Source organism: Erigeron canadensis, chromosome 6 (assembly GCF_010389155.1).
Source record: "Erigeron canadensis isolate Cc75 chromosome 6, C_canadensis_v1, whole genome shotgun sequence".
NCBI classification, from domain to species: Eukaryota; Viridiplantae; Streptophyta; class Magnoliopsida; order Asterales; family Asteraceae; genus Erigeron; species Erigeron canadensis.
Genome location: NC_057766.1, coordinates 44,514,412 through 44,528,618, shown reverse-complemented (window position 1 = coordinate 44,528,618; position 14,207 = coordinate 44,514,412). Strand labels below are relative to the sequence as shown.

The following is a 14,207-nucleotide window of genomic DNA, read 5'->3' as shown; positions in this document are numbered from 1 at the left end:
TTTTTCCTTCCTTCCCTCTCCTCTCCTCTCCTCTCCACGCTTAATTAAACTAAACAATACAGTGTTAGGTTAATAACTAAAGGTTAATATGGTAATTTTCATCATTTATATCATCTATTCAAAAATAGGTATCAAACATAATTTTTTTCGTTCAAAATTAATTTCATCCCGAATCATTTAGATTTAACTGATTTTTCTTTTTTTTTTTTTTTTTTTTTTTGAGATTGTTGGGTTCTATGTATCCAGTCATCACTATATCTTATCAAAATAGGCCATCAGGGTATAGTCACGGTGAGTGTCGGTCTAAAACTCGTTTCCCAAATAAACTTGTTCATTCATCTTCCAATTCCAGCCTGTAGTAGTCCACTTTCTACTGTAAACTCTCTCAGACCCAACGAAATCACAATTGCATTCATTTATCTAACACGAATAATCATACTATATGCAAAAAACAGGATTTGACACGTTTTAACCAACACATGTAACCTAATCGAAGATGAGTAATAGCTAAAAAATTCCTCAGTGAATATGTTGCTCAGCAGATGCATCTTCATTTCTTACTCTTGTCTTGAAGTGAAAACACTGGTGATCCTAGGCTAGAATAGCTCTCATGTCCAGCAACTCCACTAGCATGTGATTCAGTCTTGGTATCTGCAGTAGACTCAGGTAGGGCAGCATTTCCAGAATCCTGACCGATTAAGCTTTTGTATATGTTGAGAGCCTGTGCCATCATGCTGGCAGGATTTGAAGCACCCATTGGGAGCAACAGAGTTGTGCTCTACAAGAAAGATAGAGAGTAAGCAATGACAGTTTGATGAGTATAGATTGAATCAAGAGCTTAAACCCACTCACTCACTCACCTGCTTCGCTACATTTCCAAAAGCATTGATGTATTGTTCTGCAATACGCAAGCTTGCTGCCTGCAAACCCAACACAAATCATGTGCAGTATAGAAATTCCGAGTTAATTTTACATTTCACAGATGACAAAAACAAGCAAGCAAGAAACTCGAAATTGTGGTTAGTGCTGTTATCAGTGAAAAAGTGGATCCTTAATTAGATGGATCATCAAAACTCCATATACTAAACCAAAACCAAATAAAAGAGATGGGGGTTGCAAGACTAGAGTGCAAGAATCATGCGGGACTAAACCCCAAGCTAATTAATATAAATCAGTTTAATATACAGGTCTTCGGGGACAGGAATGCAAAAGACTGATTTATCGGGTTCACGTGAAGAAAGAAGTTGATGGTAAGTTTAGCCACTACCCAAATTTAGATTGAAATGCCAGACTGGCACTGTATAACAATCCCCCACTTGCTATCTTTGCACATACCAAATACAACTAGCAGGGCCAAAGAAACCATATATGAAATTTAAGCGGTGCGAAGATACACTGAAGACTGATTTGCAGAACACAGTTTCCCACATATATGTACATGATATAATAAGACCATTTGTGTTTACCTCCACTCCTCCATTTTCTTTAAGAGCTTGAGAAACCAAAGCAATTCCTTTATTTGTTGCTTGAGCTCTAGCCAAAATAGCCTCTGCTTCTCCTGTATTAACATGAAAAGTACAAGGTTGCAAACCAGAAACTGCAGAAACTAAAATATACGTAGCACAAATATGCACAAGAAAAGCAGGATGGTATCAACCCAGTAACAGACTGCTATGATGTGATGATCATATTAAATATCTTGGTATGGTTTATTAGGCATTGAATGATGAAGTTCATCTTTTAAAATTCACTGGGTTCCTGATAACCCATAATATATTGCAGGTTGCATGACAATGAGTATGAAACTATGAAGGCAATAAGGCATAAGATCCCATACTATATAAAAGACAGTATGATGAACAATTTGCATGCGGTTGATGATATCTGTCAAATGAAACTATAAGAGGCTTCTTCATTTATATGCCTACTTACCCTGAGCTTCCAACATCATTGAGCTCTTCTTTCCATCAGCACGGTTAATGTGTGCTTGTCTTTCTCCTGCAAATTAAGAAAAAATCACAAGTTTAGTGAAGCATTACACATTTGCAAATGTAACCAATTTTTATCCCATATTCCATTAATACAGATTGACAAGTAAATCATTAAGCTCTCTATATTAGTGACAAGACATGCAAGAACATTGGTTATTATGGTAAAACAATGGTTCCTGGATTCCTGGAATGCTTTGTGACATTCCAACACCCAGTGAATTTACAGAAAATGAAATCTTGAACATATGGTGTGAGTGTACAGAACATGCATGTTATGGCACAGTTTGCTACTCTAGTGAAAGTGTGAAACAGACTAAGGCCAGCTCCAGTGGGGTACTCTATACCATCCTCTATCTCCAGATATAGAAATAGAGGACAAAAAACTCACTCCAACGAGAAATTTTAATGCAGATACTTAGAGAAATTTTTAGAGGAAGCCAACTTTCCTCTATATATAAAGGATCACTATTTATCCATCCTCTAAACCACTTTGTCATGATATACAGAGTATTTGTTTAATGCAAAAAGATGAAGTGGTAAAGCATAAAGTAAACATCGAGTAAGTTTTTAGAGTGATAGTCGGAGATGTAATTATTTTAGAGGATTACACACTATAAAGATATTCTTTTTCCTCTATATTTAGAAATAGATACAGGGATATGGTCGGAGATGGCCTAACTATTAATTGACATATTATTGAAAAATTTAACATTTAACATACAAAATGAATTATGTGAGGGTTCTATTACCTTCCGACTCCAAAATCTGGGCTCTCTTTTTACGTTCTGCTTCAGCCTGCATCTCCATAGCTGCTTTCACACCACGGGGAGGAGATATATCCCCTATATACAAAAGACATCTTAAATTACTTGAATGCCAAAAGTATGTATTAACAAAGTTTTAACATTAAGTATCAGCTTAAATTATTTTGACTCATTTACTTATTTCATAACGAAGACATTGCAATCCCCAATCTCTTGCAGCTTCATTGATTGCTATCTGCAACAAACCAATCGACGTTACAGTTATTAACTCTACCCACATTAATGTCTGAACTCGCAATACTTTTACCATAGCAAAGAAAAATATATTACACCAGCAACAGTCCTTTGAAATGTTGAAAACCAGAGTCCCTTTGTTAACCAATTCACAAACATATTAAATAAGACTGAAAGTGAATCGCCACTGAATGCGCCTAGTATATGTGGTCTCTTTTGTTGGCTCAGAAATCTGCTCAGTTAACATTGTCCTACAGAACTTTAAAGGATGTCCAATCGCCTTAAGCCATCTAAACCACAACGTTTTTATCTTATGAAAATTGTTCATATATATATATATACTCATGGATGCATCAATGTATTGTTATATATATAACCAAAACAAAGAAAGTAGCTTTCTTTTAACTACTTGAACACCAACAGTAATTAAGTGCCATCACATCAATCAATAGTAAAGCATGAGTGTGAAAAGGAAGAGGGGGAGTGCTTACGACAATCTTTTCATTGAGGGTGTCTCTTTCTTCAAAGGTTTTGTCAAGAGTGATCTTGCCAAGCTCACTACGCATGGTGGTTTGAGCAAGCTGAATGACGGCATAAAGCGGGTTTTCAACACCATAAGAAGCGAGCTTAGGGTCGACGATCTTAACATAGAGGACGCCATCAATCAAAATAGAGACATTGTCTTTGGTAATGGCAGATTGATTGGGGACAGGAATGGCCTCTTCCTTAAGGGAGTGGACGTAAGCAATCTTGTCAACAACAGGGATCAACATGTGAATCCCGGGCTCCAATGTTTTCGCGTACTTGCCAAATCTCTCTATCACGAAAGCCTTCTTCTCCGGAACGATACGGACACCCCAATTCACAGGGGGTACCGTATCATAACTAGTACAACAAGTTTTTTTCGAATTAAAGTCATCATCAGATTCATAAGTATAATACTCCATTATAATCTCTATAACAGATTCATTATTATATATAAAAAGAAAGAAAGAAAAAAAAAAGAGTTACTTGTTGGAGGGATCGTGAGAGGCACGGTAGTGGCGAACGGTAAAAGGGGATGATGCAGCAGCAGCAGCCCTGATAAGTGGCGGCGACGATGAATGTCTGATGATATTATTGGTATTGTTGTTGAAGGATCTGATTGCAGATCTCATCATCAATATCTTGCTACTCATTGTTATCTTGAATTTGGATTTGGGATTCAACTGAAGAAAAATGGGGAACCCTAAACCCCCCAACCAACCAAATATAAACACACACACACACACACGATTTCAATTGTATCTTGCTCTCCAAGACAAAATCCCTTAAACCCTAATCTTAATAATAACCCCTAATAATATAATATATTATATTATAATAATAATAATAATAATAGTGAGTAAAGTAAATACTCGTAATAAACAGTCGCTTTTTTGCTCTTATCCGGAAACCCCTTCCTCAATCCTCACTGATATATATTTCTATCTACTCATTCCACTTCATTCTTTTTGCATTCTCAACCCAACCCCCTAACTGATTCATTGTAATTTATTTTTTTTATATTTATAATTAAATTAATTAACAGGAAGAAAATTTTAATTGATAAAAACCATTCACCTAATCATTTATTCATTAAATAATAAATATTAAAAATTAGTATGTTAGAAATTTTATACTAAAAAGTGTATAATGAACAACAATCCAACCTAAAAGGTGTAAAACGATCATCCTCATACCTACTTTTCCACGATTCCACTCAAACAACAATCCAACCTAAAAGGTGTAAAACGGCCTCCATCATCTAACCAACAAGGCCGACCAATATCCTCCGTAGAGAAAAGTCATCTAACCAGCAAGGGAATCGCCGACCAATATACTCAATAGACAAAATCCTCTCGACTGAACCTACTTCGCCAATTTGATCAAACAACATGTAAATATGTTTTGTTAATGACAACCCTTAGGGCTGTCAGTATTATTTAATTTGATGCATTAAAATTTGTACTTTGGCTTACGAAAATTCAGGGGGCAGTTATTGATATATAAAGTACTACTTTTTATACATGTAATAAGCTGTTAATGACAACCCTTAGGGCTATCATTATCATTTTCCATATTTTTTTGTAAACAAAGATTCTTGCTAGATTCACCTAATTATAATTATCCTAGATATAAGGATTATCGCTAGTTCATCAAAATCATCTAGAACAATTTGTTAAAGCACATATTCATTTAAATTTAACTATTGTTTCTCTCACACTCGCTCACTAGAATGGTGTGATATTTATATTAATTAGAGACTAATAAATTGTTTCATAAATCAATAAGTAAATAAGAGATGCATGCACGACCGAATCTCTCACACTTGCTCGCTAGAGTAGAACACTAATCAAGTTTATATACAAGCAATCTCCCAATAATAAAATTAAAAAAAAAAAAAAAAACAACCTTTTAAATTCATTTTTAAAAAAGTCACAATCATTGGATAAATTTTATTTTTTTAAATTTTATCCCTTAGATTACCTTGCTTACATTGTTTACTTTTTTATATTTATTTCCTAAATCACACTAAAAACTAAAATAGTAAATATTAAATCACATGCCCTTTCAACAAGGTTTACATTTACACTTACATACTTTATAGATCATTAACATTGACTTAATTAATAATATCTTTTATCTTATGTATATGAATTTATTAGTTGAGTTGCGGTACACCTTTTCCTTGTAGCCATTTCATTCACTCGCTCATATATGATCTTATTGTGATCGACATGTTGAAACTTTGAGAAAGTCTGCAAATAATTTTTAAACTTTAACCTATTGTTCCATTTGTTAGAACACAGAATAGTAAAAAAAGAAAAATTGGATAAAATGACTTTTGGCTTATATATTCATGCGAGTTATATAGGGATTTTGGATGTGTGTTTCAAGTAATAAACTCATAATGTGGAAATAAACTTATTATGATTTGATTATGCACAGTTAAAACAATAAAATTTGAAGAAAAATCATGAAATATAGGAAAGAACAAAAAATTTTCAACAGTGACAACAATGTATATAAGCCACCTGTATAATTTTATTTTTGTGAATTTTTTTTATTGTATTATTTTTGTTTTTGATTTATAAATACTTAGAAAAAACGACTTATTGTTGTTAGGTTCATATTTAATTATAAATTAAATTGATGTAGGTTTGAATTAACTCAATGTTACTTAGTCTTTAAAATGCAATCTATCTTATTGTATATATAGTTGATTTTGAAAAAGTTTGAATTGATTCATCATTATCCTTTATTTGTAGTTATGCACGTATAGTATTTAAATATAAAAATGTCATTAGTTATATATGTTCACCCGCATATTACACGGGATAATAATCTAGTAATAATATATAAGATCAACTTTATAAACATTTACGGATCTATGATTAAATATAAAAACGGTTCAACAACTACAAACAAAAGATATCACGACATGCTCACATCATCCAAATGGATGCATAGTTTAGCTACCCATATAATTCAAGTGGAATAGTTGACCAAGAAGAGTTGGCCACCAGTTGCCACTTACAAGAAGCAACCTTAAGTGGTTGAATTATCTTGACACTATCCCTGCTGGGGGTTATGTGGGTACCAATTCGGTACATGGGATCAAACGATTCCTATCAATCTACCGTTTTTTTTCCATATAGTTCAAGTGAACACGTACAGATAATGTAAAGAGAATTTGATCACGTATATGATTACATACATGTTATTAAGGCCTAAAGGCATAGCAAGAGTCCCTTTGACCCATCTTATTTACGTATACATTATATTGTTACAAATGAGTGGGTGACGGTTGTTATAAATTAATTGTCTACTTTCTCTTTTTGCCTATAAATATTCCCCTCATAAATGAATCACTCTCACTTGACATGATAACGACAATAGAGAATTACTCTGACTATATCTCTCTCTAATAATATAGATTACAAAGGTGAATTCCTATCACCTACCAACACAACAAAGCGTGTTTTATTACTAAAAGAATCTCTCTTCTTTCATATAACAGAGATAACGAAAAAAGTGAATATAATTCACTTCATACTACATAATACATACATGCGACACATCAGAAACATGAATGTAAACTACATTCACGTTCACTTCATATACAAGTAAATGATAAACATTACACTTTAAGCATGCGTACAAAACAAGTGAGCCAGGCTCACTCAATCTTCATCCTTCTAGAGCTCGTGAGAAACGTATCTATCTCGCTCTAGAACGACCATTGCCACCTTAGGCTCGCTAAGAGCTTGTTAGGTTTGCACTGTATATTTAGGAGATGCGAAGGTTGTCGAGGTCAAACCCGTACCGTCACTTTATGCTCAAACAGAATTCATACTTCAATGTATATATGTAAATGAAGTAGAAAGACAAGATAGGATAGGATAAACTTAAGAGAAATGATTAATCTTCCTAAAAGAATGACCTAAAAATCCTCTTAACTATTGGATGAAGACATGTGACAAAATTAGGGGGCAAGATTAGGAAAAATAATTAGTAGATAACACATGTCACATTCTTATACTTTTAGGAGGATTTTTAAGCTAATCTTTAGGAGGATTTATCATTTTCCTAAACTTAATGATGTTGGATCACATGCAGGGGCGATACTAAAAGGGGGGGGGGGGGGGCAAGGGGGTCCAATGCCCCCCTCCAAATTTAAATTTTGTCATGTATTTTTAAATTTTTCATAAAATTTTTAAAATTTTCTATAGGTTTTTAATATTTTGCCCCCTTTTAGATTTATTTTTCATAAGTTTTCTAAGTTTGCCCCCTTTGAAATTTTTTTCTGGTACCGCCTCTGATCACATGGATGATTTGCGGATGATGGAACCCTTTAGATCTACTGGAAACACCCCAAAAGAGTCCTAATTTTGACTTGGAGGTGAATTTTTGTCTTCATTTTCACTTAGGAGGGTTTAGACTAAGTATCTATAGGTTTACACAAAGCCTAGTCTGCCACCACCTATCGAAGCGGCACTCCCAAAAGCTGGAGTGTCGTTTTGAGCTACTAACCACGAAAAAGTGATGCTCCAAGTAAATGGGAGTGGCACTCCATCTCGACTTCAAACATGAAAGTTGTAAATCTTTCTTTCGTTGTTTCGTGGCCACCTCACTGGTCATAGATAGACTTCGTATAAAGAAGTTATGCCTAAGTACTAAGACATCGGCTTCACGTTTTGGCATTCTTTTCTGCATTTTCTGCTTGCTATTCTCCATTTTTGATCTCTTTAAGCTCTATGGAGTCTTGTTAAGTTGTTGTATATATGGTGTTTAGCCTTATTTCCACATGCTGTCAAGATGTGAACTAATATAATTTAAAGTATTGAAATTATATTTCAATGTAAAATAGCATAAAGAGTGTGAGAAAATACATAGATAAATCACTCATTGCTTTCCAACGTTAGAGATATCGAATTAAAAATCACCGCTTAAATTTATATTAAATGTAAAATTATTTTATTCATTTTAACTAGCAAAACCTTACTTTGACAAATAAAATCCATACTCTCTGTTTCATCGTATCGAGCTTAATTAATTTTAATACATAACTCAATCAAACTTTTAAGTCTATCTTTAAACGTATGCTTAAGGCCTATTAATTAATCATTTTTATAAAAGATAGATACCATTAGATTTAGACGTGTATCGGTGTATGTATTATGTAATAGACGTAAATTGACATGACTTGCCAGTGCCACAATCTCTTGCTAGGTTAATTTAATAAGTATCATTTAAGTAATAAAAATTACTTTATCCAATAAAACTAAATTAAAAATCTCGTTTATATAACTAAAAGATGATAGTTTTTCTCTTAGTTAACATCATTATCTATTAATCATATAAAATATTTGCTTATTTGTCAAAAATTCTCTATACTATCTTTTATTTTAATATTATTTATTATTTATTTATTATAATACCAACTCATTTTTTTAAGCCTAATCATCATATATACTTATTCAATTCGACCCATTATTGGAAACTGATAAATTGAATAACTCATTTTTTTTAAGCTTAATATATATCTATACTCTCTATATAAACAAACTACCCCTCTCCCATTTAAAACTCTACCTTTAAATTGTCTATTATACCCTTTTAATTTATACTACCACCAAACATTTTATCCCTGAAATAACGAAAATACCCTTAAAAATACCTTATACCCGATTTTGTCTCCTTACCCAATATACGTTATCCCTGAAGACGCTCATTACCAAAAAACACACACATCCATTAACCCCCCCCCCCCAACCACACACATCGCCACCGCCCCACAAACCACCATCCACCGCCGCCAAAACAACCACCCACCACCGCCGAAATCGCATCATGTCATACCCGCAACCACCGCCTAATTATAGGTATCATCCCCCCATAACCACACACACCGCCACCGCCCCAAAAACCACCATCCACCATCCACCACCGCCAAAACCACCATCCAACGCCACTGAAATCGCATCTTGTCGTACCCCCAACCACCGCCTGATTATAGGAACTTTGAATCCCGAAATCGAAATTGCATCATGTCATACCGCTACCCGATTATAGGTACTTTGAATCGGATCCAGTTATCTTAACCACCATCGCCGTTTTGGATAATTTAAATTCTTCTTTAATTGTTCCTTGATTTCGATTTAAAGGTTTGATTAATATATTTTTATTTCTTTTTTTTTTGTTCTGATGCCGTTGTCACCGCCGCTATTTACCGCCGATAATCATTAACAAATCGAAACATGTTCTTTAATTGTCATTCAAGGTTTGGATAATTTATATTATTGTTTAATTCTTCTTTGATATCGATTTCAAGGTTTGATTAATTTATTATTTATTTATTTATTTTTGGTTTCGATGTTGTTGTTGTCACTGCCAATTGAGCCACCATCTACCACCGCCTATTCACAATCTATGGTTGATCCTTTGGTATTTCAATGGTAATTATTTGTTTCTTATCGTATTATAGTTTCCATTAATTAGGCAAATCTTTCGCTTATGCAAATGATTTTATATAATGATTTTAAACATTAACCCACTTAATATTTGGGATAGAGATGCTTATCTTTTCATATCTATATTTTGCACATATTTTGTTTTTAATTTAATTTTTTTAATTTTTAAAATATCGTTATGATAATCATGGGAGATATATAACAATATAACTTCCATAAACAAAACACAAAATACCAATTCTATGTAAACCCTTTTCAATCGACTTTCAATCATCAGAGGTTCATAAAGAAAAAATTATGGCTGAACCTTTAAATGTAAAAGAGGCCTCCATTCAGTATCCTTATTATAGCCTTAATTTCAGTTTGCGTTGCACTAAAAGTTGATTTATGGGAATGACTAAATTGTTGGGTTATATAACTATTATCAAATCAAATCACAAAGTACGCAGCGGAATATTAATTCTATGTAGTTAATTAACTAATCAAGAGAGAAAACGTGTACCTTAAATTAGAGAGAATAAATCAATAAACCTTTATAAGAAGGTTTGAATTAAACCTCTCTACGATTGCACACACAACGTTGGAACGTATGTATGTTAGTACTTGATCACGAACAACCCTTTGTTACTAGCTTCTTAATTCGACCCAAACAAAACCCCGAAACCCTTTTGTGATGTTGTAGTCGATCGAACCAAGAGAGAAGAGGAGAGAAGAAGAGATTTTTAAGGTTTTAGAAAACCTAATGAATTGTATATCAAACAACTAAACATAGGTTTATATTTATAGGCTTAAGAAACTTAATGACCAAGTTAAGGGTTTTGGAACCCTAGTTCGACCGTCCCCCCCCCCCCTAGAACATTCTAGAGGGGTTTCCTAATTGTATCTTAATTCCAACTCTTCTTCGTTAAGTCCGTTAGTTAAGTACCGTTAACTTTTAACTCTTTTAACGGACCTCCGTTAGTTCTTCGTGATCAAATTAATTAATAAATTACATTTAATATATTAATTAATTTATAGTTACATTCACGTTGAGGTGTGACCCCGTAGGCTTAAATATTTTTCGGACATACGTTCATTTTACGTGATCATATTCTAACATGAATGAGTAGTCTTCCACTTCCTTCCTGGTATTTACACTAATTGCTTGGAAAATGCTTCAACTTTGACACTTTTGTTTTTGTGAGGCTCCAACAAAAAAAAAGTTTTACTGTGAGGATTGAAACCGGCTAAAAATCACTATAGTAGGACCGCAACCACTTTTTGTTGACATGTTAAGTATGTAGCCGGTTTTATCCTTATTTTAATATATAATCAGCCACCGCCCTTTTCATGTGTACTTCATCTGCCCACCTCCCTTTCTCATATAACAAAATCAATTTTTATGTAACACCCAGCCACCAGAATTACCATCTCTTATTTTTCTGAAATAGCACCTCCTTGTCGCAAAATGTCTGCAAATATGTATTCTATTACAAAGGTCAAATACAAGTCTGCTAAAATTATAAATATACAATTAATATGTTACAATTAGATATATGATTGATTCAATTTAGCCACTTTTTGTACCATATCATCTAGCCACTTCCATTTCACCACCACCGCTACCGGCATCGGAAACTTCACCGGAAATGAAGCTACCAAAATCTAATCAATAGCTTCATTCGAAATCACTGGATCTGCAAAACCCATCAACCAATTTCTCAAACACACCAACTATCAAGAACCACCACCACGCACCTTCAATTTCTTTGCCATCCAAACTATCCTTGTTCCGCCTCTCCTACAGCCACCACCGGTTGCTTCGATACCCCGTGATTCCAGATCTAATTTTGGCTTCCACATAAATGATGGCAATGGGGCGATGATGGCGAAGATAGCAATAAGGGTGATAACGGCGACAATGCCGACAGTAAAAAAAAATGTGTATGGATTTTGGGGACGGGTGGAGAATATGTAAAGGTAGAAAATCAATTAGAATAGTTACACACATGTGTTGTTTGTAGATATTTGTAATCGAATATTGATGCAATAAAAATATATGAGCAACAAAAAAAAGTTATATTTCCATAAGATGATTATGACTATTGATGATGAAATATACATGAATATAAATTTGTATGGTGGTGTGATTTGGAGATGTAATCATCTGCATAATCTGGAACAATGTAGGGATAGGGATGTTGAATGTGGTGGGGAAAAAAGTGAAGTGCTTATTTGGCATACATATATCATTATTTTTCTCAAAACAAAAAAAATTAAATGAAATGAAAATTAAAAAATGACCGGAAACCTGAACATGAACTCATAATAGATGGATTTACCGGTTTTAATCCTCACAATAGAATTTTTTTTTGTTAGAGTCTCGCAAAAACAAAAGTGTTAAAGTTGGAGCACTTTCCAGACAATTAGCCCTTTTATATACTGTTGCTTTAATTAGTTCATCAGTTGTGATCACTCTATGTACTATAGTTGGCCTTCCACTGCCTTCCTAGTATAGTAAGTATTTACACCACCTTAATTTGTATACTACTGCTTTAGTTGTAGATCCCTCTATATATGTACTATAGTTGTTAACACGAGTCTGGTTGGTTGGGTAACAAATGGGTCTAATGAGATACATAATTCAAATTATTCAAATAATACAAAACAAACCCATTCTGCCAATTCAGTGATAACGAAATTGAGCAGTACAAGGATGCTACATCTAAGGGCCTTACATGTGTGCAGAAGTATATAACAGATTCAGTTATAGAGTTGTTAGATAGTTAGTTAGACTAGAGATAGATACAATTTCTGTATGTAAAGGTCAAAGGCCTATTTAAGTACAATAGTCTTCATTTTGTAATTAGCTTTTTTCATACACAAAAATTAATAAAGAAATTATCTCCCAAATCCCTCTCAATTATCTTTATGGTATCAAAGCACACCGTCAAATCTCACAGTAACCGCCACAAATCCACCACCACCAACCACCAATTCCACCATTAAATCAGAAGAAACACTGATTTCCGATCAAAATCAATCAACTGAAACCCTAATCCACCACCGATTCAGATCAAGTTTCATCTCATAATCAAATTCAACATATTAAAACCCTAATTCATCACTATTTCAATTCAATTTCTGTAAAATCAAGAAGAATTTAAGAAATTAATCAAATAAACAATCGATTTCATCAACAATTCAAAGAAATAACATGATGCCTGAAGTGATTACATAAGAGGTCAACAACAATGGAGCAAGACAGATCAACAACAATGAAGATGACGTCAGCTCAACAACTCATCCACTCTACTTCCATCCAAATGATCATCCAGGCCTGGTATTGATTTCTAAGAAACTTTTAGGATCTGAAAACTTTAGTTCTTGGAAAAGATCATTATCAATTGCTCTTAGTGCTAAAAATAAACTGAAACTTGTTAATGGAGAGTACAAAATACCTGAAATGAATTCTGTGCTAAAATCACATTGGGAGAGGGCTAATGATATGCTCATTTCATGGATTCTAAACACTGTCTCTGAAGAAATTGCAAACAATGTGAGTTTTGTGAACAATGTCACTGAGTTGTGGAAGGAATTAAGAGAACACTATGAACAACTTGATGGACACAGAATTTATCAATTGTGTAATGAAATTGTTGAAATGAAACAAGGAAATTCAACAATTGAGGTCTATTATCACAAATTAAAAGGATTGTGGGATGAATTGGATGCATTAGAGACACCACATGCTTGTACTTGTAAATGTATATGTGAAAATGGCAAGAATAATATTGAAAGAGATCAAAGGAAAAGGCTCATACAGTTCTTAATGGGTTTGGATGAGAGCTACACTAATGTGAGGGGACAAATATTACTCATGCAACCCCTGCCACAAACTGCAAAAGCATATTCTATGTTAAGGCAAGAAGAGAAACAAAGGTTGGCACACAAACCACCACACCTTGCAATGCCAACTGCACTTAACACTATGGTCACAAATAAGCCTCTGCACAACCAGCAAAGGATCAACAATACTCAATTGAGATCAGCTAGTCAAGGATATGAAAGAAAGGGCATTTTCAGAACAGGAATTATATGCACAAGTTGCAACAGGGAAGGACATTACAAGAGTGAATGCTACAGGATTGTTGGATATCCTGTTGGTCATCCTTTACACAACAAATTTCAGCAGAAATCCCCTCAATACAAGCAACAACAATCAAGCTATAACAGAGGCAAGG

The 14,207-nt window shown here is 33.9% G+C and overlaps 1 protein-coding gene across 1 annotated transcript; it reads right to left on the bottom strand.

Moving 5' to 3' along the window:
• Positions 1-313: 313 nt before the first annotated feature.
• LOC122605326 (stomatin-like protein 2, mitochondrial) lies at positions 314-4,481 on the bottom strand. The gene is made up of 8 exons (XM_043778253.1): positions 4,001-4,481; positions 3,481-3,874; positions 2,933-2,990; positions 2,741-2,833; positions 1,933-1,998; positions 1,467-1,558; positions 861-920; positions 314-778 (listed from the first exon to the last, which is right to left on the bottom strand). Exons 1-8 carry the CDS (start codon positions 4,165-4,167, stop codon positions 551-553), a joined length of 1,158 nt encoding a protein of 385 aa, XP_043634188.1. The 5' UTR covers positions 4,168-4,481; the 3' UTR covers positions 314-550.
• Between the last annotated feature and the right edge of the window lie 9,726 nt (positions 4,482-14,207).

Bases quoted from the DNA above. Each gene is read 5' to 3' on its own strand.
- LOC122605326 (XM_043778253.1), bottom strand. From the start codon at position 4,167: ATGAGTAGCAAGATATTGATGATGAGATCTGCAATCAGATCCTTCAAC. The intron at 2,834-2,932 runs GTAAATGAGTCA...TTTTGTATATAG, and splicing joins ATGTCTTCGTTATGAAATAA to GGGATATATCTCCTCCCCGT. The intron at 1,999-2,740 runs GTAATAGAACCC...CTTAATTTGCAG, and splicing joins CCAGATTTTGGAGTCGGAAG to GAGAAAGACAAGCACACATT.